The 25771-nt window shown below is 38.0% G+C and overlaps 5 protein-coding genes and 1 long non-coding RNA gene across 6 annotated transcripts in view; 1 reads left to right on the forward strand and 5 right to left on the reverse strand.

Moving 5' to 3' along the window:
- Positions 1-2940: 2940 nt before the first annotated feature.
- On the reverse strand, positions 2941-4086 carry LOC135131828 (inversin-like). The gene is made up of 3 exons (XM_064059677.1): positions 4011-4086; positions 3395-3970; positions 2941-3353 (listed from the first exon to the last, which is right to left on the reverse strand). Exons 1-3 carry the CDS (start codon positions 4084-4086, stop codon positions 2941-2943), a joined length of 1065 nt encoding a protein of 354 aa, XP_063915747.1.
- Positions 4087-4153: 67 nt separating this feature from the next.
- On the reverse strand, positions 4154-6920 carry LOC135131829 (fatty-acid amide hydrolase 2-like). Its single transcript, XM_064059678.1, has 3 exons — positions 5450-6920; positions 4486-5405; positions 4154-4438 (listed from the first exon to the last, which is right to left on the reverse strand). The coding sequence occupies exons 1-3, from the start codon at positions 5784-5786 to the stop codon at positions 4154-4156; spliced, it is 1542 nt and encodes a 513-aa protein (XP_063915748.1). The 5' UTR covers positions 5787-6920.
- A 5191-nt stretch (positions 6921-12111) lies between these two features.
- Positions 12112-19203, reverse strand: LOC135131569 (uncharacterized). The gene is made up of 2 exons (XM_064059380.1): positions 18963-19203; positions 12112-15679 (listed from the first exon to the last, which is right to left on the reverse strand). The coding sequence occupies exon 2, from the start codon at positions 15667-15669 to the stop codon at positions 12175-12177; it is 3495 nt and encodes a 1164-aa protein (XP_063915450.1). The 5' UTR covers positions 15670-15679; positions 18963-19203; the 3' UTR covers positions 12112-12174.
- Positions 19204-19289: 86 nt separating this feature from the next.
- LOC135131571 (uncharacterized) lies at positions 19290-20486 on the forward strand. Its single transcript, XM_064059383.1, has 4 exons — positions 19290-19395; positions 19453-19656; positions 19710-20059; positions 20108-20486. The coding sequence occupies exons 2-4, from the start codon at positions 19612-19614 to the stop codon at positions 20283-20285; spliced, it is 573 nt and encodes a 190-aa protein (XP_063915453.1). The 5' UTR covers positions 19290-19395; positions 19453-19611; the 3' UTR covers positions 20286-20486.
- Positions 20487-20585: 99 nt separating this feature from the next.
- LOC135131570 (frizzled-4-like) overlaps positions 20586-25771 on the reverse strand; it is a 44956-nt gene continuing 39770 nt past the window's right edge. Inside the window, exon 4 of the mRNA XM_064059382.1 lies at positions 20586-21597. Within this exon, the coding sequence (XP_063915452.1) occupies positions 21014-21597 (584 nt within the window). The 3' untranslated portion in view covers positions 20586-21013. The remainder of the gene's footprint in view (positions 21598-25771) is intronic.
- LOC135131572 (uncharacterized) lies at positions 21849-23209 on the reverse strand. The gene is made up of 2 exons (XR_010280923.1): positions 23019-23209; positions 21849-21948 (listed from the first exon to the last, which is right to left on the reverse strand). It is a non-coding gene; the product is annotated as an uncharacterized LOC135131572 (long non-coding RNA).

Raw genomic sequence — 25771 nt, forward strand, 5'->3', positions numbered from 1 at the left:
ATTTTAATTCTTGACGGTGAAATTCACAATTGGTTGATTATAAATATGTCTATTTCACATTCGCGGAACCAAGTGAGCGCATAAAACAAATGCAGGTCTGTAATGTTAAAGTCGATGTAAATAAGCGTGCTACCCTTATGTTTCAACCGAGTTTTTCCTTTAACAAATTTTGTGTCTACCAAATTGGGTTGGTTGGGGTGTAATACTAAAAATAAGTGTTGCCTTTAATTTAATCAATAAAATAAATTGACTTCATTAATTTTTTTGAACCACCTCTTAAGAAAATCTAAAAAATATGAATGGAATGATAAATCACAAGTACAAACTCATCATATTTTTTGCATTTTAGATAGGATTTATTCAGCAAAATTTAAGGGTGACGTCATCAATTTTTTTAGGAGGGATGAACAAATACATTTTGAACAAAAGTTTACCATGCTTATAATAACTTTAAAATATTCCCAAGATTTCAAAGCATTCGGTTTTCTAATTCCTGATTAAATCGATAAAATAAATTCACGCCTTCATTAATTTTTTCGAGTCACCCTGCATATGCAAATCCAAAAATATGAATGGAATGATAAATCACAAGTACAGACTCATCATATTTTGTACACTTTAGATACGATTTATTCGGCAAACTTTTGAGCTGACGTCATCAGTTTTTTGTAGAAGATAACCAAATATATTTTGACTAAAAATTTATTATGCTCTTTATAACCTTAAAACATCTGCAAGATTTCAAAGCATTCGGTTTTGTAGTTCCTGATTAAATCAATAAAATAAATTTACGCATTCATTAATTTTTTTGAGTCACCCTGTATATGCAAATCGAAAAAATTTGAATGGAATGATAAATCACAAGAAGAGACTCACCATATTTTGTACATTTTAGATAGGATTTATTCAGCAAAATTTTGTGGTAACGTCATAAATTTTTTAGGGGGGACGACCAAATACATTTTGATCAAAAATTTACCATGCTTATGATAATGTTAAAATATCTTCAAGATTTCGAAGCATTCGGTTTTGTAGTTCCTGAGTAAATCAGTAAAATAAATTTACGCTTTCATTTATTTTTTTGAATCACCCTGTATATGCAAATCCAAAAAATATTAATGGAGTGATAGATCACAAGTACAGACTAATCATATTTTGTACATTTTAGATATGATTTATTCGGCAAATTTTCGAGCTGACGTCATCAAGTTTTTGGAGGGGATAAGCAAATATATTTTGACTAAACATTTATTATGCTCTTTATAACTTTAAAACATCTGCAAGATGTCAGAGCATTCCGTTTTGTAGTTCCTGATTAAATCAATAAAATATATTTACGCATTCATTAATTTTTTTGAGTCACCCTGTATATGCAAATCCAAAAAATATGAATGGAGTGATAGATCACAAGTACAGACTAATCATATTTTGTACATTTTAGATATGATTTATTCGGCAAATTTTCGAGCTGACGTCATCAAGTTTTTGGAGGGGATAAGCAAATATATTTTGACTAAACATTTATTATGCTCTTTATAACCTTAAAACATCTGCAAGATGTCAGAGCATTCCGTTTTGTAGTTCCTGATTAAATCAATAAAATATATTTACGCATTCATTAATTTTTTTGAGTCACCCTGTATATGCAAATCCAAAAAATATGAATGGAGTGATAGATCACAAGTACAGACTAATCATATTTTGTACATTTTAGATATGATTTATTCGGCAAATTTTCGAGCTGACGTCATCAAGTTTTTGGAGGGGATAAGCAAATATATTTTGACTAAACATTTATTATGCTCTTTATAACCTTAAAACATCTGCAAGATGTCAGAGCATTCCGTTTTGTAGTTCCTGATTAAATCAATAAAATATATTTACGCATTCATTAATTTTTTTGAGTCACTCTGTATATGCAAATCCAAAAAATATGAATGGAGTGATAAATGACAAGTACAGACTCATCATATTTTGTACATTTTAGATATGATTTATTCGGCAAACTTTCGAGCTGACGTCATCAAGTTTTTGGAGGGGATAAGCAAATATATTTTGACTAAACATTTATTATGCTCTTTATGACCTTAAAACATCTGCAAGATTTCAGAGCATTCGGTTTTGTAGTTCCTGATTAAATCAATAAGATATATTTACGCATTCATTAATTTTTTTGAGTCACCCTGTATATGCAAATCCAAAAAATATGAATGGAGTGATAGATCACAAGTACAGACTCATCATATTTTGTACATTTTAGATATGATTTATTCCACAAACTTTTGAGCTGACGTCATCAAGTTTTTGGAGGGGATAAGCAAATATTTTTTGACTAAAGATTTATGATGCTCTTTATAGCCTTAAAACATCTGCAACATTTCAAAGCATTCTGGTTAGCAGATTAAAAATTAAATTTCAAAATGTTGTTTTATAATTTTGATTTTTTTTCCAAAAATCTGGACGTTTCGGGTGAAAAGTCGATTCGGAGTTGTAAACTACATGTGTAGGACTATGTTATTTTATACAATTGAAAACCCATTTACTATGTACAATTTTGAAATGACGTCATCGCATTAGTGGTGGGGATGATTAGACAAATTTTGGTTAGCGTTTTACCATCTACATGATATTCTTAATATAAGTACAAAATTTCACAACAATCGGTCGAGTACTTTCGGAGATTATCTGTCTAATAAAAATCCGGGACAACAGACGGACAGACGGACGGACAGACGGACAGACGGACAGACGGACAGACGGACGGACAGACGGACAGACGGACAGACAGACGGAAATGGGAGACCTATTTCTTCGTCTTCTAGAGGTCATGAAAGATCGAGAAAACGTAAAAGTAGAGAGTCGGCCGACGGACTCGATTACAATACTTCCTTTGCTTACGCTCGGGAAGTAATAATAATAATATTAATAACAATAAGTAATCTAGAAAGATATTTTTGATTTTGAACGGAACTTTATCTGACGCTCTTCATCTAATTCCTCCTCGGCCTGCTTTTTGGCGATCCTTGACTTAACTTTATTCGACCATAAATAGAGAAACGGAAGCGTCTTCAGGACGTGGGGCGGCCTATACCCCTTCCGTAAATAATCTGCAAGAATGTAGTGTCCGTGTTGCTTGGCCGCCGCCACCGCAGTCCGATTCATGTGGTCCATCGAAAAAGGGTCAGCTCCGTGTTCAACCAAAACGATAGCCACCTCCACGTATCCCGTCACTGCCGCAAAATGCAGACAGTTCCTCCCCGAAGCCTCCTCACGTGTGTTAATATCAAATCCATTCTTCAGAAACGCCACCACAAAATCGATGTCGTCCAAGCAGTGACAGCTCAAAATAAGTTCTACAAGCCACAAACTCAACCTCCCTGCCCCCAAACCTTACCAAAAAACAAATGCAGTGACCGCTCCTCTTCGAAATTCATATCGGCCCCATTGTCCAATAGAATCTTCGTGATCGGCAGATTCCTCACCCGGAGAACGCTATAAGACAACGGCGTGTTCTCGTAGTAGTCCATCACGTTAACAGCGGCCTTCTTCTTCAGCAACGTGAGGACCATCCCGTCGTACTCTCTCTCCACCGCCAGGTGCAAAGGAGTCCGCCCGAAGCGGTCCCGGATGTCGGGATTAGCGCCGTTGTTGAGGAGCAACGCCGCGAACTTCTTGCAGTTGAAGTAAGAGGTCAAGTGCAAGGCGGAGTAGCTGTGGACGGTTTTGGCGTCGAGGTCCACCTGTCGATTCAACAGCACCGAGTAACCCAAAATGGAGTCGTTCCTTTCGGCTAGGATGTGAATGGGAGCCACTCCGAAGTCTCTGTTGAGCACATTAGTGTCTACCCCCTTGCTCAAGCAACGCTTGATTTCCGGGACGTTCCTGGTGTAAACAGCGTAGAAGAATTTGTCCTGGAGGATGCTAGCGCCCATATAGGGCATGATGTCGGCTACTTTTGCGCTGAAAGTGACTAGGAGGAGGTGGAGGAAACGAACATATGACGGGTTTACGTTTAGCAGGGCTGCCGTCGAGGTGCGAGCTCAGAGGTTTCTTTTTTTTAGACATTTTCTGATCAGGGTTTGACATTTTGGCACTAATTTGACTGACAGCGTTACGCGGTTTCTATAGTTTATTCAAACAAATACAACAATAGTTATTGTTTAAGTTCAAAAGGTGGTACGTAACCCCCGAATGCCTTCTCAAGTTCGGCCGCCACCGCGATGGTCAAGTGGTCCTGGTGCGGAGCTGCCACCACCTGAAGTCCTAAAGGCACCCCGTGTTTGTCCAAACCCATGGGCACTTGAGTAACGCAGAAATCCAAAGCGTTCCACACGTTAAACAAATTCAAGTTGAAGGGTCTGAAAAGGGACGCGTAGTGGTAACTCGCGGGGAAGGGGGCAGACGGGTATAAAAGTACCCCGTGAGTCCCCAAGGTGTCCTAAAACCAACAAATCAACCAGAACAAAGTTAACAGAACAAACGAACCAAGAGCTTGTTTTTTAAAATTGAAACCACTTCTTTAGCCCAGTTGAGGTTCTCCTTTGGTGCCACGTCCGCTAAGAGACCCATCATGACGAACACGTTAAAGTCGCTCCGGCGCAGTACAAACTTGACTATTTCTTTAAGAGGGTTAACAACCCCTTGGCGGTTCGTCAAATCCTTTCTGAAATTGCAATCAAGAGCGCGGTTCAAAAGCGGGAACCAAACCCTCCCTCCGTACTTCAATTCTTCAATAGTCAACAGATGAGGTTCTTGTGGGAGTACCTTTTTCAAGTACCCGACGGCTTTCAACATCAGTTGGGTCATTTCGTCCCTAAACGGACTAACAAAAAAATCGCCTGGGTCCAGCACGTAGTGGACCTTCACTCCTTCCAAATCCACCCTATCGTCCAAGTTAAGTCTACGTACATTCTCCCCCACCATGACCTTCAAAATGGGCGCAATATCCCCACTTGTCCTCACAAAAATACCAAAACTTGCCATATCCATCTTTCTATCTTGGGTATTAAACATGATCCCTTTTAACGAGACCAAGTGGCTGCAGGTTTTGTGCCCGAATAACCCACACATGAAAGCTGGCAGCCGCACGGACCCACCCATCTCCGTACCAACCCCAAACCCGGACCCACAAGCCGACACGACGGCGGCTTCGCCGCCCGACGATCCCCCCACGGTCCTCCTCGTATCGTAGGGGTTGTTGGTGGTACCGTAAACAGGGTTGCTGGTTTCGGACCAGCCGTTGAGTTGCGGTACGTTGGTGACACCCAACGGGATAGCGCCTGCGCGTTTGAGTAGCAGGATGACGTCGGCGTCGAACGGGGCGGTGTGAGACTTCCGGCTGACAAGTCCCAAAGTGTGGGACAAACCTTTCACGGAAATGGCTTCTTTAGCGGTGAAAGGGACACCTAAATTGGACTTTAGCGAGTTCAAACGCATCGTAAAGAGTTACCTAGGAGTGGTTGACGTTGGAAGTCCTCGTCAGACATGGTACCACTAGCGATTTGTTTATCGATGGTTTGGGCTTCCTGGATGGCTTCGCTGAAGCGATCGTCGACGACTGCGTTCAAAATGGGGTTGGTTTGTCGGATTTGGGTGATGAAGGCACGTACTACTTCCTCGGAGGTGATTTGGCGGGTTTTGATTTGTCGGGCGAGGCTTGAGGCGCCTTCGAGGACGATTTTGGTATTAGGTGGCTGGATTTTCTCGATTTTCCACATAAATTTGTAGTAGAAGGCGAAAATGAAGTCGACGACGAAGTCGAAGTAGTACCGCAGGAGCAAGAACATGGTTTTTGTGAGTGTTCAATTGGTACTAAACGATATCGGTGGTCGTACCATAGAGGTGTTTATACTTATCGCACCTGTAGCTAATTGTTATGGTATTCAACTTGACTTATGAAAAGGAATGTGATAAGGCGAAATGGAAGTGTCTAGTTACGGATAAGGCGTTTTTTTCGTGCTGGTGGTACCCATTTTGGCATTTATTGTTTTCTTTGGCAGTTCTGGGGTCAAGTTTGAACGTCAGTTAGTGAAATTTTCTTAAATGTCAGACAGTGGCGGCTCGTGAGGTTAAATCTCCATTTCTTCGTCGATGTCCACACGTGGAAGCACAGGTTTCGCTTCGTCTTTACACTGCAAACACACTTGCACTCCAAGATCTTCAATAGTCCTGACGTGTTCAATAAAAAGATGAAACGCTTTAGTGGCTTCTGGGTGAAATTTGCTTGTCGTAGTAGTCCGCAAACGGCTGCATATTTTGTAAATTCTGACTCCCCGAATTCATAATTTTGCTACACCAACGATGAAGAAACTCGAAAACTTTGTCTTTGCTTGGACAACGGTCAACAAGTGTGAAGATTGTTGCGAAAATAAGTTGCTTTTCGTCGTTTGTGGTTAACACTTTGAACATGAATGAATACATGGTGTTTAAGTCTCTGGAACCATTTTCCGTCATGAAGTGCTGCTGGATAACCCGTATGCAGAATTCTAGTGGAAGTTCTCCAGCTATTTCCAAGCTCACGCTTGTAAGAATCTTGTTTTTCCCAAATCTCGACGGTGTTTTCCAACCGTTCCCAAGCATATATAACGTACCGAGCTTGGTACTTCCGTGGTATCTTCCCCACGACTTCTGCTACACTTTTCAACGATTCCTCATCAGCTTGGAGGAAAGCTCCTCAGTGATGTAATTAACCACGTTGCGAGATAAATGTCTGGGTGATGTGGTAATGATACGACGATAATAACGATGATAATTGCCTAAGGAGAGAAATCTTTAATCCCCCCGTACCTCAGTCCACGCTGTTTTCTACGGTCTTTTTCCACAGTGGGGCAACATTAGGTTAAATTAATTCCTGATTGTCAAATTGCGTTGGAACTAGTTAACGATTAAACTCCTAACATGAACTGTGAATTTACAAACAATAAAACCAATTTACACTTGTATTAGAAGAATTAGTTACGGGTGTTGGGGAACCTGTGGCGTCGTCGTCGGTACGATTAATTGTCGTTAAACAAAGGCTTCCTCCCTTTTATTAACTACCAAACCAACTAAATTAACCTACCTAACGCACCACGTGGTTTTCACTCACACCACACAACACACAACACACAGTGAAGTCTCTCACCCCTCTCTACAAAGCAAGCCGACATCTTCTAACAACCCTCTACTAAAATTCCAAGCAGCACTACCCACTACCCAAACAGCGTTAACGTGCACATGGTTGCCTCTGTTTAACGATTTTTTGAATGATTTTTTTTTTTCAAATTAAAATTATTCAAATGTTTTTTCAGGACGAAATTTTAATTCAAATTCGGTCGCCACATCGTGACGATTATTTTTATTCTTAGAAACCTAAAACACTTTTGAAAACTTCATTACTATTTAGATAAGGGCAGGTATGGGTGGGTCTTCATCAAATTTTTCTTAATGTACATATTTGAATGATACTCAAAAAAATGTCTTACATTGTAATTTCTCGTAGAAAAATAAGGATTTTACAATTACCTAATCTCCGCCCCTCGGCTTACAACGAATAAAAAAAATCATCAGAATTGAGATAGGGCGGGTGGGCGGGGCTTATATTTTGCCTTTTTTTTCTAAATATACATAGCCATCTTTTCACAACAAGAAATGTCGATTTTGCAATTATAGGGCGGAGCCTAATTGCAAAATCGCTATTTCCTTATACAAATTTTCCATTTTAAACATGTTTTAAGTTTCATATTGTCGAAATAAGTCTGCACATGTTAAGAAAAAAAAAGGCAAACTGTAGCCCCGCCCACCCACCCGGTCTCAATTGTGATGATTTTAACTGCAAAATCCTTATTTCCCTAAGAAAAATTAAAAACATGTTTTTGAGTATCGTGTTCAAAGAATACTATGTATATTAAGAAAAAATTAAGCCCCACCCATACCTGCCCTGATCTAAATAATAAAGTTTTCATTCGTTGACAGACCTAGGGGCGGGGCCTAATTGCAAAATCGATATTTCCTTATACAAATTTTCCATTTTAAACATGTTTTAAGTTTCATATTGTGAAAAGAAGCCTACACATATTAAAACAAAAAGACAAAATATACGCCCGCCCACCCGCCCCGTCTCAATTGTGATGATTTTTTTATTCGTCGTGCGTCAAGAGGGCGGACCTTAACTGCAAAATATTTATTTCTTTACAAGTAATTAAAAACATGTTTTTGAGTGTCGTGTTATTCAAAGAATACTATGTATATTAAGAAAAAAAAATCAAAATATTAACCCCGCCCACCCATCCCATCTCAATTGTAATGATTTTTTTATTGCTAGAAACTTAAAACACGTTTATATGGATTTTGCAATTAGGCTCCGCCCCTAGGTCTCCCAACGAATGAAAACTTCATTATTATTTAGATCAGGGCAGGTATGGGTAGGGCTTAATTTCTTTTTAATATAAACAGTATTATTTGAATAAAACAATACTCAAAACAAATAATTCTTACATAATAATTTCTTGAAGAGTATTAATAACAATTTTGCATTTAAATTCCGCTCCTTTGGCTCTCGACGATTACAAAAAATCATCACAAAATAGACAGGGCGGGTGGGCGGGGCTTATATTTTGCCTTTCTTCTTAATATACGTAGTCGTCTTTCAAAACAAGAAACTTGAAACATGTTTAAAATGGTAATCTTTGCTTTATTTTTTTCTTAATATACATAGTATTCTTTGAACACGATAATCAAAAACAAGTTTTTAATTTTTCGTAGGGAAATAAGGATTTTGCAGTTAAAACTCATCACAATTGAGATATGGTGGGTGGGCGGGGCTACATTTTGCCTTTTTTCTTCTTAACATGTGCAGACTTATTTGACCAAATTCGGTCACCACATCGTGATGATTATTTTTATTCTTAGAAACCTAAAACATGTTTAAAACCGCCAATTTTTGAAAACTTCATTACTATTTAGATTAGGGCAGGTATGGGTGGGTCTTCATCTTTGGTTTTAAATTTTTTTTATGTACATATTTGAATGATACTCAAAGAAATGTCTTACATTGTAATTTCTCGCAAAAAATAAGGATTTTACAATTAATCTCCGCCCCTCGGCTTACAACGAATAAAAAAAAATCATCAGAATTGAGATATGGCGGGTGGGCGGGGCTTATATTTTGCCTTTTTTTTCTAAATATACATGGCCATCTTTTCACAATAAGAAATATCGATTTTGCAATTATAGGACGGAGCCTAATTGCAAAATCGCTATTTCCTTATACAAATTTTCCATTTTAAACATGTTTTAAGTTTCATATTGTCGAAATAAGTCTGCACATGTTAAGAAAAAAAAGGCAAACTGTAGCCCCGCCCACCCACCCGGTCTCAATTGTGATGATTTTAACTGCAAAATCCTTATTTCCCTAAGAAAAATTAAAAACATGTTTTTGAGTATCGTGTTCAAAGAATACTATGTATATTAAGAAAAAATTAAGCCCCACCCATACCTGCCCTGATCTAAATAATAAAGTTTTCATTCGTTGGCAGACCTAGGGGCGGAGCCTAATTGCAAAATCGATATTTCCTTGTACAAATTTTCCATTTTAGACATGTTTTAAGTTCCATATTGTGAAAAGAAGTCTACACATATTAAAACAAAAAGACAAAATATACGCCCGCCCACCCGCCCCGTCTCAATTGTGATGATTTTTTTATTCGTCGTGCGTCAAGTGGGCGGACCTTAACTGCAAAATATTTATTTCTTTATAAGTAATTAAAAACATGTTTTTGAGTGTCGTGTTATTCAAAGAATACTATGTATATTAAGAAAAAAAAATCAAAATATTAACCCCGCCCACCCATCCCATCTCAATTGTAATGATTTTTTTATTGCTAGAAACTTAAAACACGTTTATATGGATTTTGCAATTAGGCTCCGCCCCTAGGTCTCCCAACGAATGAAAACTTCATTATTATTTAGATCAGGGCAGGTATGGGTAGGGCTTAATTTCTTTTTAATATAAACAGTATTATTTGAATAAAACAATACTCAAAACAAATAATTCTTACATAATAATTTCTTGAAGAGTATTAATAACAATTTTGCATTTAAATTCCGCTCCTTTGGCTCTCGACGATTACAAAAAATCATCACAAAATAGACAGGGCGGGTGGGCGGGGCTTATATTTTGCCTTTCTTCTTAATATACGTAGTCGTCTTTCAAAACAAGAAACTTGAAACATGTTTAAAATGGTAATCTTTGCTTTATTTTTTTCTTAATATACATAGTATTCTTTGAACACGATAATCAAAAACAAGTTTTTAATTTTTCGTAGGGAAATAAGGATTTTGCAGTTAAAACTCATCACAATTGAGATATGGTGGGTGGGCGGGGCTACATTTTGCCTTTTTTCTTCTTAACATGTGCAGACTTATTTGACCAAATTCGGTCACCACATCGTGATGATTATTTTTATTCTTAGAAACCTAAAACATGTTTAAAACCGCCAATTTTTGAAAACTTCATTACTATTTAGATTAGGGCAGGTATGGGTGGGTCTTCATCTTTGGTTTTAAATTTTTTTTATGTACATATTTGAATGATACTCAAAGAAATGTCTTACATTGTAATTTCTCGCAAAAAATAAGGATTTTACAATTAATCTCCGCCCCTCGGCTTACAACGAATAAAAAAAAATCATCAGAATTGAGATATGGCGGGTGGGCGGGGCTTATATTTTGCCTTTTTTTTCTAAATATACATGGCCATCTTTTCACAATAAGAAATATCGATTTTGCAATTATAGGACGGAGCCTAATTGCAAAATCGCTATTTCCTTATACAAATTTTCCATTTTAAACATGTTTTAAGTTTCATATTGTCGAAATAAGTCTGCACATGTTAAGAAAAAAAAGGCAAACTGTAGCCCCGCCCACCCACCCGGTCTCAATTGTGATGATTTTAACTGCAAAATCCTTATTTCCCTAAGAAAAATTAAAAACATGTTTTTGAGTATCGTGTTCAAAGAATACTATGTATATTAAGAAAAAATTAAGCCCCACCCATACCTGCCCTGATCTAAATAATAAAGTTTTCATTCGTTGGCAGACCTAGGGGCGGAGCCTAATTGCAAAATCGATATTTCCTTGTACAAATTTTCCATTTTAGACATGTTTTAAGTTCCATATTGTGAAAAGAAGTCTACACATATTAAAACAAAAAGACAAAATATACGCCCGCCCACCCGCCCCGTCTCAATTGTGATGATTTTTTTATTCGTCGTGCGTCAAGTGGGCGGACCTTAACTGCAAAATATTTATTTCTTTATAAGTAATTAAAAACATGTTTTTGAGTGTCGTGTTATTCAAAGAATACTATGTATATTAAGAAGAAAAAAAATCAAAATATTAACACCGCCCACCCATCCCATCTCAATTGTAATGATTTTTTTATTGTTAGAAACTTAAAACACGTTTATATGGATTTTGCAATTAGGCTCCGCCCCTAGGTCTGCCAACGAATGAAAACTTCATTATTATTTAGATCAGGGCAGGTCTGGGTGGGGCTTAATTTTTTCTTAATATACATAGTATTCTTTGAAGACGATAATCAAAAACATGTTTTTAATTTTTCGTAGGGAAATAAGGATTTTGCAGTTAAAAATCATCACAATTGAGATAGGGTGGGTGGGCGGGGCTACATTTTGCCTTTTTTTTCTTAACATGTGCAGACTTATTTCGACAAGAAGAAACTTAAAATATGTCTGAAATGGTTAATGTTTGTTAATCAGCTTAAATCTTCCATATTTCTTCTGCAACCACTTTAAATACGGCCAAAGTTGCTATCAAGGGCAACTTGGCAACAGAGTTTATAAATGACAATTTTCAGCTCTAAAAGCAACGAGCGGGAACTTCAACATCAACAGTAAGTTGCTAACGTCATTAAAACCAAATGTTCATAGCATAGTTCCAAATCTGACAAAAATCTACGACGAATTTTCTGCAGAGGACAAAATTTTGGAAATTTTATGACTGAAAGCCGCCAGCATTTCTTCTCAAGACGTGGTTCAGTGAGCTAGAGGAATCAGTGTTGCCACAAGCAAAAAAATAATTGCTCTAGGAACGTTATCAACGTTGCTGATTTATTAATACCATAAAATTGCAAAGATTCTACAACGAATTCTATAAATAGTTTGACTGGTTTGTTCACGCTTCTATTTCATCCTCTGTTTCCATACATGAGGGGCAATCCGTAGTCCATAGCGCATGATCGACTTTGTCTGTACACCTTAAACACACTTGCACTCCGAGATCTTCAATAGTCTTGACATCTTGCAAAAATTTCTTCAAAGCTTTGTTTTCTGACGAACTGTGCCATGGCTTCTTTGAAACTACTTCTAACAGCAGAATTGCCACGTCAGCACTGGCACGTTGCTTCAACATACTGTAATAAACCGCTTCATTTTCGAACCAGTGCCTTTTAAGGTAAATCAAGTTCGAATCCATTTCTTGTGCAAACAGACGAACTACACACGGACCACATTTTGAAACCACTTCTTCGAAGATGATTAAAGTTTTCAATGCCAAGTCGTCGACAGTCCAGAACGGCGATTCCAGTTTCAATCGTAAGAAAAACATCTTAATGAAGTCGGGAAAATTGTCAACGAGTGAAATTTGCTTGTCGTAGTAGTGCACAAACGGTTCCATGTATTTTAAATTCGTACTTCCCGAGTGCATAATTTCGCTATAGAAACCATGGAGAAACTTGAAAACTTCGTTTTTGCTTTGACAACGGTCAACAAGTGTGAAGATTGTTTCGAAAATAAGTTCTTTTTCGTCCTTCGTGGTTAACACTTTGAACATGAATGAATACATAGTGTTTAAGTCTTTGGCATTATTTTTCGTCATGAAGTGCTGCTGGATAACCCGTATGCAGAATTCTAGTGGAAGTTCTCCAGCTATTTCCAAGCTCACCCTCTTAAGAATTTTGTCTTTCAATAGTGACAACTTTTCACAAACCTCCACAGTGTTTTCTAACCGTTCCCATGCGTACACAACGTACCGAGCTTGATACTTCTGTGGTATCTTCCCCACAAGTTTTGTTATACTTTTCAACGATTCTTCATCAGCTTTGCTAATAAAGAGCATGTTCAACTTAACCAGTTCAAACAAAGACTCGGTCGGATTTTTCACAAAGTACTGAATCGTAGCGACAAACATATACTTCTGAAGCGACTCCACCGTTTCGTGCTTATTCAACACCCGAAGCATAGTTTCAACGTTCGCCGGAGTACTAAGCTCACAAGTCATGTAGACGGCATGCTTTCGTACCGACACTGCCTTGTCCGATAGGTAGTTCAAGTACTGAGGAAGTTCGTTTTCTGGTGTTCGATACAACAAGCTGTTCAACGATTTCAGGGCATATTTAAAATAATCTCCCGCGCAGTAACCCAACAACGAAGGAACAACCCTATAGGTCCTCGTGTTTCCAAAACACTTAGCGATGGCACACTGCAAGTTATACAACCTGAGTTGTTTTCCGTCGTGCATGTCCAATTTTCTGTCCGCGGGCTTGTAGGCGTCCCCTAATGCCGCAAAATCGTCAGGTTTCATCAAAACAGACAACGCTGGAACGAGCTTGGGTTTCATTTCGGTGCAATTGTCGTCATGGAGCTTTATTAAACACATCTGGAGCGATTTTTCGTCGAGTTTTAAGTGACTGAACTTTTTAATTTCGCTCCATATTCTGAAACAACTAGAATTAGTACATCTTCTGGTTAAAATATCGAAAATGGTGCTAAACCAAGTGGTAGCTGTAGCGAGGTCGTGTTTCAAAAACCAACAAAAGTCACTCAAGTTGCCAAAGTGTTTGAAACGTTCCCAGTAAATCTGCATATATTCGTTCCTGTGAGGGTTTTCTTCATTGGTGAAAATTTTGCTACGGAACAAAGTGCGTACTCGAGGAAAAAACACAGTCTTACGATTTTTAATAATGTAGTTAAACGCGTCAAGTAGCAGCGGAAAATCATAAAATGTTAGTTGGTCGTCTTTAAAGTCTTCATTCCACTTATCAATCTCAAGAATTAAGTTGTAGTAAGCGTTTAAACTTTCGAGTCGAAGGGTGTCTCCAAGTCGCTTTATACTAAACTCCAAAAAGTATTTGGCAAAGTTTTTATCGTACTCTTTGTATTCAGGGTACGCAAAATTTCGATTGAAATATTGTTCAAATAACTTATCTATGGACTGGTTCTTTTTGAACACACTCTCCATATAAGAAAACTTCAAGTGAGCAGAAGTTCTTGTATCGAAATATTCGAAATCAAGTAGAAGCATTGGCTGAGTGTGCAGCAACACACTTAACATGTTCCACATTTCTTCAGTCAAGTTTTGAAAACCTACAACCTTTCGGATGTTACGGATAAATTTTAAACGAAATGAGATGTCCTCGTGTACGTAATTCAAACTAAAATATTTTATAATTTCAAGTAAAGCGTCCATGTTTTTGTTAATCTCGCACGTTTCCAGTAGCGATTTTGTTAGTTTACTTTTTTCGGTGATCCTCGACGCTGAGTCGATTTTTTCTTTGATACGTGGAACAGATTGTTCAGTGGGTAAGTACTTGAGGTATTTGTGGTGGCCTGCGTCGACTTTAACTCTTGCTAAAGCTGCTCGTTCCGCGTCGTCTGGTATAACTTTTAGTAGATCTTCATCAATCAGTGACGGATAATCAGCAAACTCTATATTGTAGTGGGCTTGAAAAGTTTGCACGAATAAGCTATAGTGGTACTTTTTGTCGAAACTGCGAAAGAGCCAGTCGATGTTAAAGCAGTTGTTAATTTGAAGAGGGAGAGCATTGGTGAAGATTTGTACACAGTCGGTACCAATTTTTCTTAAGGCGGCTTTCATGTCTATGTGTTCGAAGGCGTAAGGGTCCTTAAGTATTTCATCTCTTTTGACCGCTACGTACTTCTTTGTAGCTCGTCGGCCAAGTTTTGGCCACAAATTATACTTATCTTTCAGATACTTAAACAAGTCGTGGTCGGTACCACCAATAAACTTAACCAGACTATAGTAACAGCAGTCATTCAACGAATTTTTGCTACAACTAAAGTAAAAATCGACAAGTCCGGGGTCCTTCTCGTACATAATTCGCAACTGTTTTGACTTCAATTGTACAGGATAGTCCACTATAACTTGTTTTATTTTATCAGGACCACACCCAGTAATAAACTGCGCCGCCAAATAAATCCCGTATCGACGGACAACCGCGTCAAACACTTCACCGAACTTTTCACACCCAGCGTACCTACTCATCTTCCTCAGTACCTTCATACGAACCGAAAAAGACAAGCACGGTAAAATTTCATTCACCAGTTGCTCCCCCGACACGTCCTCGAACCCATCCTTGAAAAACCAAGTCTGCTTCACCACTTTACTGACAAACACGTCGTTTCCTTCCTTCAATAACTCCCACAATTCGCGCCTCCGTCGAAAGTAAATCAGAAAATCCACTCTAAATAAGCTCTCGAGGTGCGTTCGAGGGTTTAAGTTTGCCGCGATGGCATCCAGCGCCCCCACGTTGTCCTTCAGCGCCGGGGCGAGCTGGTGCAGAAGCTTGAAGAAGTTTCGATGTCTGTGGGCAATGGTGTCTCCTTCGAGGCGGTGGAAGCCGTCTAGGAAGTGGTCGACGACGGTTGCCATTGCTTCGATCCTGAAAAAATACGTGGGTTGGGTACAAAAGTGTATTAGCGTCCTTTCGAGCTGAAAATTGTATGCAAATAAAATTGAATGTTGCCGAAATAAGTCTACACATATGAAGAATAAAAGGTGATAAATCCCGCCAGCTCGACTAGGAACCGCGCCCTCCGCTTCTGCCAGGTATTTCGGTGTTATTTGATCTCAATTCCATTTAAATGTTCAATTTCTATGACTCTGATATTAAACTACAACTGGACAAGTGTCAAAGTTTCAAAATGAGCAATAAACAACATTCGTCATACACTCTCGTGAAATATTAAACAGCAAAGATTTGTAAAAACAAAAAGACAAAAAATTACGTAAGGTTAGAAACTGCATAGCATGAAAATTTTAGTTCAATTTAAATTACACTGTTTATCCCAAACAAAACACATGATAAATGAACAACACAAAATTTATCAGGCGTTGCGAGGAAAGCTCCCACGATAATAACGATAATAACTGCCTAAGAAGAGAAATCTTTAATTCCCCCGTACCTCACGCAGTTTTCTACGGTCTTTTTCCACAGTGGGGCAACGTTAGGTTAAATTAATTCCTGATTGTTAAATTGCGTTGGAACTAGTTAACGATTAAACTCCTAACATGAACTGTGAATTTACAAACAATAAAACAAATTTACACACGTGTTAATGTCGGTCAAAAATCCACATTTTTCCGCTTCGAAAGCCGAAATAATTAGTTACTCACCAACTAAATTAACTTAGCTAACTACCACGTGGTTTTCACTCACACCACACCACACACAGTGAAGTCTCTCACCGCTTTCTACAAAGCAAGCCACCCTCGTCAAACAACCCTCTAACTAAAATTCCAAGCAGAACTACCCACTACTCGAAAAGCGTTAACGTGCACATGGTTGCCTATGTTTAACGATTTTTTTTCAAATAAATTATTCAAATGTGTTTTTAATTTCTCGTAGATAAATAACGATTTTGCAGTTAAGCTCCGCCTTCTTGGCTCACCCTAGCGACATACACACCAATTTGACAACAATCGATCCAGTAGTTTCGGAGATTAGTGTCCAATAAAAAGCTGATTACTACAAAAATTTACCATTTTAGACATGTTGTAAGCTTCTTGTTGTCGAAATAAGGCTTCACGTATTAAGAAAACAAGGCAAAATGTAGCCCCGCCCACCCACCCTATCGCAATTGTGATGATTTTTTTTTATTCGTCGTGAGCCAAGGGGACAGAGTTTAATTGCAAAATCACTTACAAAAATTTACCATTTTAAATGTGTTTCAGGTTTCTAAGAATAAAAAAAATTATCACAATGGAGATAGGGCGGGTGGGCGGGCTACATCTTGCCTTTTTTCCTTAATATGTCTAGCGAGACGGATGGGTGGGGCTTCTCTTTTGGTGTTCTGTTTTAATTAATACATTTATTAAGAACATATTCACATGGTAATTTCTCGTAGAAAAATAAGGATTTTACAATTAAGCTCCGCCCCTCGGCTTACGACGAATAAAAAAAATCATCAGAATCGAGACAGGGCGGGGGGGTGGGGCTGATATTTTGCTTTTTTTTTTCTTAACATACATAGCCAATTTTTCGCAACAAGAAACTTAAAACGTGATAAAAATGGTTCATTTTTACAAGGAAATATCGATTTTGCAATTATGGGGCGGAGTCTAATTGCAAAATCGATATTTCCTTATACAAATTTTCTGCTTTAAACATGTTTTAAGTTTGTTGTTGTGAAAAAAGTCTACACATATTAAAACAAAAAGGCAAAATGTAAACCCGCCCACCCGCCCTGTCTCGATTGTGATGATTTTTTTTATTCGCCGTGAATCTAGAGGACGGAGTTTAACTGCAAAATACTGATTTCTTTACAAGAAATTAAAACCGTAGTTTTGAGTATCGTGTTGTTCCAAGAATACTAGGCATAATAAGAAAAAAGAAAAATTATACACCCCGCCCACCCACCCCATCTCAATTGTAACGATTTTTTTATTGTTAAAAACTTAAAACACGTTTAATACGGATTTTGCAATTAGGCTCCGCCCCTAGGTCTGCCAAAGAATGAAAACTTCATTATTATTTAGATCAGGGCAGGTATGGGTGGGGCTTAATTTTTTTTTAATATAAACAGTATTCTTTGAATAAAACAATACTCAAAACAAATTCTTACATAATAATTTCTTGAAGAGTATTAATAACAATTTTGCATTTAAATTCCGCTCCTTTGGCTCTCGACGATTACAAAAAATCATCACAAAATAGACAGGGCGGGTGGGCGGGGCTTATATTTTGCCTTTCTTCTTAATATACGTAGTCGTCTTTCAAAACAAGAAACTTGAAACATGTTTAAAATGGTAATTTTTGGCTTTATTTTTTTCTTAATATACATAGTATTCTTTGAACACGATAATCAAAAACAAGTTTTTAATTTTTCGTAGGGAAATAAGGATTTTGCAGTTAAAAATCATCACAATTGAGATAGGGTGGGTGGGCGGGGCTACATTTTGACTTTTTTCTTCTTAACATGTGAAGACTTATTTGAACAAATTCGGTCACCACATCGTGATGAGTATTTTTATTCTTAGAAACCTAAAACTTGTTTAAAACCGCCAATTTTTGAAAACTTCATTACTATTTAGATTAGGGCAGGTATGGGTGGGTCTTCATCTTTGGTTTAATTTTTTTTTTATGTATATATTTGAATGATACTCAAAAAAATGTCTTACATTGTAATTTCTCGCAAAAAATAAGGATTTTACAATTAATCTCCGTCCCTCGGCTTACATCGAATAAAAAAAAATCATCAGAACTGAGATAGGGCGGGTGGGCGGGGCTTATATTTTGTCTTTTTTTCTAAATATACATAGCCATCTTTTCAGAACAAGAAATATTGATTTTGCAATTATAGGGCGGAGCCTAATTGCAAAATTGATATTTCCTTATACAAATTTTCCATTTTAAACATGTTTTAAGTTTCATATTGTCGAAATAAGGCTGCACATGTTATGAAAAAAAAAAAAGCAAAATGTAGCCCCGCCCACCCACCCGGTCTCAATTGTGATGATTTTAACAGCAAAATCCTTATTTCCCTAAGAAAAATTAAAAACATTACTGGTTGCCATTACTGCAGCTGAAAAGCGCAATTTGGTCGAGTGTCACTGCGCAAAAGGTCATCAAACGTACTAGAACTTTGAAAAATTTGCAAGTGTTTTCACTGTTTTCGTATTAACTAAATTTAAATTACGATAAGTGAGAACAGTAATATACTTACCACACTATTATTATTATTATTATTATTATTGTTGTTCTAACTGGTTCTAGTTTGACGTTGACCTCAAAGATTGTCACTATGGATTATTATTGAAAGAATTATACACAATATCACTTTAAAAATGCACAGATACTATTTATTTTTAGCACGACAGGACCGTCATTGGGATTTTTACGCCCACCTAGACAAAGTCGAATGCGCAGTTCTGTGTATAATGGGTTGCATAATAACGTGTAATATGAATTTTCCAATCACGCTTTTCTAATCAGTTTTTTTCTGTTGCCTTTAATGTCTTTATTATCCTCCAGTTTTCACAGACGTAAACACTAAGCCCCATACTTTACATAAAACCTTGAAACTCGTACCCAGTCTACAATTATCTTCAATGTTCATTATTCATTAAACGTATGACAACAGGATCATTTGCGTTAATGTAAGTTCCAAGAAAACCATAAATATTTATTAGCACTGAATTTATATTAAAAAACAGAAGTCTAAAAACTCCTCACACACAGAACAAACCTCATTCCGGAAATAAAACCTCCATCAATCCCTAAAAACACTCCATATCGCTTTAAACGGAAGCTTACTGACCGCACCAGAAAAACTGTGAAACCAACACCCAACACATTCACCGCCAGTTCCAACCATGAACACCAAACTCGTCCTCCTCCTCCAGGTGGTCCTCCTCGTGGTAAGCGCCCCCAAAGCACAAACCCATAAACCCTCTGTCACTAAACCCCCCAGGACGCCTCGTCTCGTTCCCGCTACAGCCACCGCACCCACGAAGCCGTCAAGCAACCCGACAGCTTCGACTGCATGTTCAACATCTGCGAAAGCGACCCTCACTACCCCGAGGAGGCCGTGAAACGCATCGTCAACCAGCACCGCTCTTTCCACTCCTTCCTCACCGGGAGGGTCATCGAGCCCATCCAGGGCGTCTCGATTTCCACGCGCTCGCACAAAGAGTCCAAGCCGTTCTGTAAGATGGTGGACGTCCAGGTGACCCCGAAGATGATGACGGACGTGGAGAACGTGAAAAGGCGCATCGTGAATGTGAAGAACCATAGCCAGATTTTGAAGTTCCAGAAGTGCAAGTAGGTGGGTGGCGTCGATGGGGTGGTTATTTATGGGTTGTTTTTTAGCTTGGAAGGGGGCGATCAGTGCTACGAGGAGAGGATTTTGGATATTAAGACCAAGTGCGTGCAGATGTATAGCAATATTAAGCTGGTGACGGCGGATGTTACCAACGAGGTGTTGGAGTATCACATCTTCAGGATTCCGACGACCTGTGTTTGTACTTATATTAAGAAGTTTACTTAAGTTGAGGAAGGGCTGTTAATTAATTAATTATGATTAGAGTGCTTGTTTTCAGATTTTAACAGTGTAGTCTGGGTTGCATACTTACGAGAAAAATGAATTGGTGTATTTTGGGTTGCATACCTAAATGAACAATCACTATTTCCATTGTTATCTCTTATTTGGATGTAATAATAGTAATAATAATAAACAAAATTGGTCGAAGGCTTTTTCGTCAGTACTTCCCTCGCCCCTGAAGTTTCGATTTTTTATTTATTTATTTATTTCAATTTTTTGTGCCCAGGAAGTAATAATAAATGCTAGTTATTTTTATCTTATATTTTATTAACTATCTACAAAATCTTGACACGTATCACATATATGAAACAATTGTACATCCTTACATCTAAATAAATATAAATACAAAGATCTATAAAAGTACGAAAATAAAAAACACTGGAAATTTAAAAGCCTCGCCTCGCTCCTAACCTCGACGCTCTACAAAACAATGGCACTTTTATGTACATCCGTTAAAAATTCAAGGCACATTTACAAGGAATCTAGTACTGAAAACCCGCAGTCCGTCTCTCTCCTTCCTCCACGAGAAAAACTCCCACAGACTCCACGTAAACATCAATATCCACGTTTATTTTCCTACATCACGTAACGACATGTTATGACATCCCATAAACATCGGCACATTCCCATGCTCCGCGATCACAGCGTATGTACACCAGGCCGCCGCCGGCGGCTCAGATGACCGTCTCGCCGCCGCCCCGCAGGTGGTGCACCCTCGGCTTCCTGTGCGCGTGCGAGCGCGCCGAGTGCCGGCTGCCGGTGCTCATGTTGCTGACGCTGGGGTGCGCCGGCACGAACCGCAGGGCCGGCATGGACTGCATCTTGACCGGGAGCTGCTTGCGCGGGCCCATCCGCCGCAGTACCGCCCGCCACGCCGTCACCGTCTTCATGGACCAGATCCAGAACACGGTGCTCACGCCGATGAACAGGGACATGAGGTGGCGCAGAAGGAAGGCCCACAGGGCGGGTTTGCTCTCGCCGCTGAGCCACTGCCGCCGGTTGCTGTACTCGTAGTAGATGCTGGCCAGGACGCAGAACGTGGGGATGGCGTAGAGGGTGCACACGGCCCCCAGGAAGTCGCTCTCTTTGCGCGGCGTGGAGGCGGTGAGGGGGGCGGCGGCCGACGGGCGCGGCTTGCGCACGACGTAGACGCAGCCGAGGACGAGGAGGAAGGCGCCGAGGAGGAAGTAGACGAAGTCGGGGATGAGCACAAGGGCGAGAAGGGTTGTGGAGTTGCGGTTGCCGATGTAACAAGTGCCTGCAACAAGAAGGGGATTAAAATTAATTAACAATTATTCAGTTGTATATCGAAATTTTAATTTGTATTTTTGTAAATACTGACAAGGATGAGTCGATTACAAATTATGTTGTTTGCCCGATATTTAGTTATGTATAATATTTATTTGGTGTAAACTGGAGATATTGTAACAAATAAATTAACTATATTAGCAAAAAACGCAACAGAATGCGGCAAAAATTTAAATTTATTCAACCCGCAATACTTCATAATTTAGCTACTCTACTCAAACACAGAGGGCGCTGTGGCAAAACCATGACACCACCAATTGGATGTCGCACTCTTCAAGAACTTGAAAGAATTTTGAAGAGTCTCGGTGACTCTTGAGGCCTTCAAATATCTTTTTTTTTAAGAACCTTAAAGAATCATGACAGGGTTAAAGATTGTGGAAGAATTTTAGGAGGCCCTGATGTTTTGTTCCAGAAAAAAATTTAAAGAATCTCGGGGCCTCTGGTATTTTATTTCCGAAGAAATTTGATAGAATCTTGAGATTCCTCATGATCTTGGTTTTAAAGAACATAAAAGAATCTTGGGGCCCTCAAGTATCTTTTTTCTAAGAACCTGAAAGAATCTTGAAGGGCTCAAACTTGTGAAAAAATCTTGGAAGCTTCTGATCCTACGCTTGAGAAAAAAAATCAAAGAATCTCTGGAGCCTTCGACGTTTTGTTTTCGAAGAAGCTTGAAAAAATCTTGAGATTCCTCATGATCTTGGTTTTAAAGAACATAAAAGAATCTTGGGGCCATCAAGTATCTTTTTTCTAAGAACCTGAAAGAATCTTGAAGGGCTCAAACTTGTGAAAAAATCTTGGAAGCTTCTGGTCCTCCACTTGAGAAAAAAAATCAAAGAATCTCTGGAGCCTCCGACGTTTTGTTTTCGAAGAAGCTTGAAAAAATCTTGAAATTCCTCATGATCTTGGTTTTAAAGAACATAAAAGAATCTTGGGGCCCTCAAGTATCTTTTTTCTAAGAACCTGAAACAATCTTGAAGGGCTCAAACTTGTAAAAAAATCTTGGAAGCTTCTGATCCTACGCTTGAGAAAAAAAATCAAAGAATCTCTGGAGCCTTCGACGTTTTGTTTTCGAAGAAGCTTGAAAAAATCTTGAGATTCCTCATGATCTTGGTTTTAAAGAACATAAAAGAATCTTGGGGCCCTCAAGTATCTTTTTTCTAAGAACCTGAAAGAATCTTGAAGGGCTCAAACTTGTGAAAAAATCTTGGAAGCTTCTGGCCCTCCGCTTGAGAAAAAAAAACAAAGAATCTCTGGAGCCTCTGACGTTTGGTTTTCGAAGAAGTTTGAACAAATCTTGAGGTTCGTTAATGTCTTGGTTTTAAAGAATGTGAAAAAATCATGAGGCCCTCAAATATCTTTTTTTTTAATAACCTTAAAGAATCTTGAAAGGGTTAAAGATTGTGGAAGAATTTTAGGAGGCCCTGATATTTTGTTCCAGAAAAAAATTTAAAGAATCTCGGGGCCTCTGGTATTTTATTTTCGAAGAAGTTTAATAGAATCTTGGGATTCCTCAGGTTCTTAGCTTTAAAGAACAAAAGAATCTTGGGGCCCTCAAGTATCTTTTTTTTTAAATCTGAAAGAATCTTGAAGGGCCCAAACTTGCGAAAAAATGTTTGGAACTCCTGGACCTACGTTTCACAAAAAAATTTAAAGAATCTCGGGACGCTCCTGTGTTTTATTTCCGAAGAAGTTTGAAAAAATCTTAGGTTTCTTAGTGTGTTGATTTTAAAAAATGTGAAAAAATCTTGAGGCCCTCAAATATCTTTTTTTTTTTAATAACCTTAAAAAATCTTGAAAGGGTTAAAGATTGTGGAAGAATTTTAGAAGGCCTTGATGTTTTGTTCCAGAAAAAAATTTAAAGAATCTCGGGGCCTCTGGTGTTTTATTTTCGAAGAAGTTTAATAGAATCTTGAGATTCCTCAGGTTCTTAGCTTTAAAGAACAAATGAATCTTGGGGCCCTCAAGTATTTTTTTTAAGAATCTGAAAGAATCTTGAAGGGCCCAAACTTGCGAAAAAATCTTGGGACCTCCTGGCTCTACGTTTCCGAAAAAAAATTAAAGAATCTCGGGAACCTCCCGCGTTTTATTTTCGAAAAAGTTTCAAAAAATCTTAGGTTTCTTAGTGTGTTGGTTTTAAAAAATATGAAAAAATCTTGAGGCCCTCACATATCTTTTTTTTTTTAATAACCTTAAAAAATCTTGAAAGGGTTAAAGATTGTGGAAGAATTTTAGAAGGCCTTGATGTTTTGTTCCAGAAAAAAATTTAAAGAATCTCGGGGCCTCTGGTGTTTTATTTTCGAAGAAGTTTAATAGAATCTTGAGATTCCTCAGGTTCTTAGCTTTAAAGAACAAATGAATCTTGGGGCCCTCAAGTATTTTTTTTAAGAATCTGAAAGAATCTTGAAGGGCCCAAACTTGCGAAAAAATCTTGGGAGCTCCTGGCTCTACGTTTCCGAAAAAAAATTAAAGAATCTCGGGAACCTCCCGCGTTTTATTTTCGAAAAAGTTTTAAAAAATCTTAGGTTTCTTAGTGTGTTGGTTTTAAAAAATATGAAAAAATCTTGAGGCCCTCACATATCTTTTTTTTTTTAATAACCTTAAAAAATCTTGAAAGGGTTAAAGATTGTGGAAGAATTTTAGAAGGCCTTGATGTTTTGTTCCAGAAAAAAATTTAAAGAATCTCGGGGCCTCTGGTGTTTTATTTTCGAAGAAGTTTAATAGAATCTTGAGATTCCTCAGGTTCTTAGCTTTAAAGAACAAATGAATCTTGGGGCCCTCAAGTATTTTTTTTAAGAATCTGAAAGAATCTTGAAGGGCCCAAACTTGCGAAAAAATCTTGGGAGCTCCTGGCTCTACGTTTCCGAAAAAAAATTAAAGAATCTCGGGAACCTCCCGCGTTTTATTTTCGAAAAAGTTTTAAAAAATCTTAGGTTTCTTAGTGTGTTGGTTTTAAAAAATGTGAAAAAATCTTGAGGCCCTCACATATCTTTTTTTTTAATAACCTTAAAAAATCTTGAAAGGGTTAAAGATTGTGGAAGAATTTTAGGAGCCCCTGATGTTTTGTTGCAGAAAAAAAATTTAAAGAAACTCGGGGCCTCTGGTATTTTATTTTCGAAGAAGTTTAATAGAATCTTGAGATTCCTCAGGTTCTTAGCTTTAAAGAACAAAAGAATCTTGGGGCCCTCAAGTATCTTTTTTTTTAAGAATCTGAAAGAATCTTGAAGGGCCCAAACTTGTGAAAAAATCTTGGGAGCTCCTGACCTACGTTTCAGAAAAAAATTTAAAGAATCTCGGGAGCCCCCTGTGTTTTATTTTCGAAGAAGTTTGAAAAAATCTTAGGTTTCTTAGTGTCTTGGTTTTAAAGAATGTGAAAAAATCTTGAGGCCCTCAAATATCTTTTTTTTAATAACCTTAAAAAATCTTGAAGGTTTTAAAGATTGTGGAAGAATTTTAGGAGACCCTGATGTCTTGTTCCAGAAAAAAATTTAAAGAATCTCGGGGCCTCTGGTATTTTATTTTCGAAGAAGTTTAATAAAATCTTAAGATTCCTCAGGTTCTTAGCTTTAAAAAACAAAAGGATTTTGGGGCCCTTAAGTATCTTTTTTTTTAAGAATCTGAAAGAATCTTGAAGGTCCAAACTTGTGAAAAAATCTTGGGAGCTCCTGGACCTACGTTTCAGAAAAAAATTTAAATAATCTCGGGAGCCTCCTGTGTTTTATTTTCGAAGAAGTTTGAAAGAATCTTAGGTTTCTTAGTGTCTTGGTTTTAAAGAATGTGAAAAAATCTTGAGGCCCTCAAATATCTTTTTTTTTAATAATCTTAAAGAATCTTGAAAGGGTTAAAAATTGTGAAAGAATTTTAGGAGGCCCTGATGTTTAGTTCCAGAAAAAAATTTAAAGAATCTCGCGGCCTCTGGTATTTTATTTTCGAAGAAGTTTAATAAAATCTTGAGATTCCTCAGGTTCTTAGCTTTAAAGAACAAAAGAATCTTGGGGCCCTCAAGTATCTTTTTTTTTAAGAATCTGAAAGAACTTGAAGGGCCCAAACTTGTGAAAAAATCTTGGGAGCTCCTGGCCTTGCGTTTCCGAAAAAAATTCAAAGAATCTCGGAAGCCTCCTGTGTTT

The sequence above is a fragment of the Zophobas morio genome, unplaced genomic scaffold (genome assembly GCF_036711695.1).
Source record: "Zophobas morio isolate AGI-343-1 ecotype UQ-CSIRO unplaced genomic scaffold, CSIRO_AGI_Zmor_V1 ptg000021l, whole genome shotgun sequence".
NCBI lineage: Eukaryota > Metazoa > Arthropoda > Insecta > Coleoptera > Tenebrionidae > Zophobas > Zophobas morio.

Bases quoted from the DNA above. Each gene is read 5' to 3' on its own strand.
- LOC135131828 (XM_064059677.1), bottom strand. From the start codon at position 4,086: ATGTCAAACCCTGATCAGAAAATGTCTAAAAAAAAGAAACCTCTGAGC. The intron at 3,971-4,010 runs GTAAACCCGTCA...ACCTCCTCCTAG, and splicing joins CGACGGCAGCCCTGCTAAAC to TCACTTTCAGCGCAAAAGTA. The intron at 3,354-3,394 runs GTAAGGTTTGGG...TGTGGCTTGTAG, and splicing joins GTCACTGCATTTGTTTTTTG to AACTTATTTTGAGCTGTCAC.
- LOC135131829 (XM_064059678.1), bottom strand. From the start codon at position 5,786: ATGTTCTTGCTCCTGCGGTACTACTTCGACTTCGTCGTCGACTTCATT. The intron at 5,406-5,449 runs GTAACTCTTTAC...AGTCCAATTTAG, and splicing joins CCAACGTCAACCACTCCTAG to GTGTCCCTTTCACCGCTAAA. The intron at 4,439-4,485 runs GTTCGTTTGTTC...TGTTGGTTTTAG, and splicing joins TTTTAAAAAACAAGCTCTTG to GACACCTTGGGGACTCACGG.
- LOC135131569 (XM_064059380.1), bottom strand. From the start codon at position 15,669: ATGGCAACCGTCGTCGACCACTTCCTAGACGGCTTCCACCGCCTCGAA.
- LOC135131571 (XM_064059383.1), top strand. From the start codon at position 19,612: ATGAACACCAAACTCGTCCTCCTCCTCCAGGTGGTCCTCCTCGTG. The intron at 19,657-19,709 runs GTAAGCGCCCCC...TAAACCCCCCAG, and splicing joins TCCAGGTGGTCCTCCTCGTG to GACGCCTCGTCTCGTTCCCG. The intron at 20,060-20,107 runs GTAGGTGGGTGG...GTTGTTTTTTAG, and splicing joins TTGAAGTTCCAGAAGTGCAA to CTTGGAAGGGGGCGATCAGT.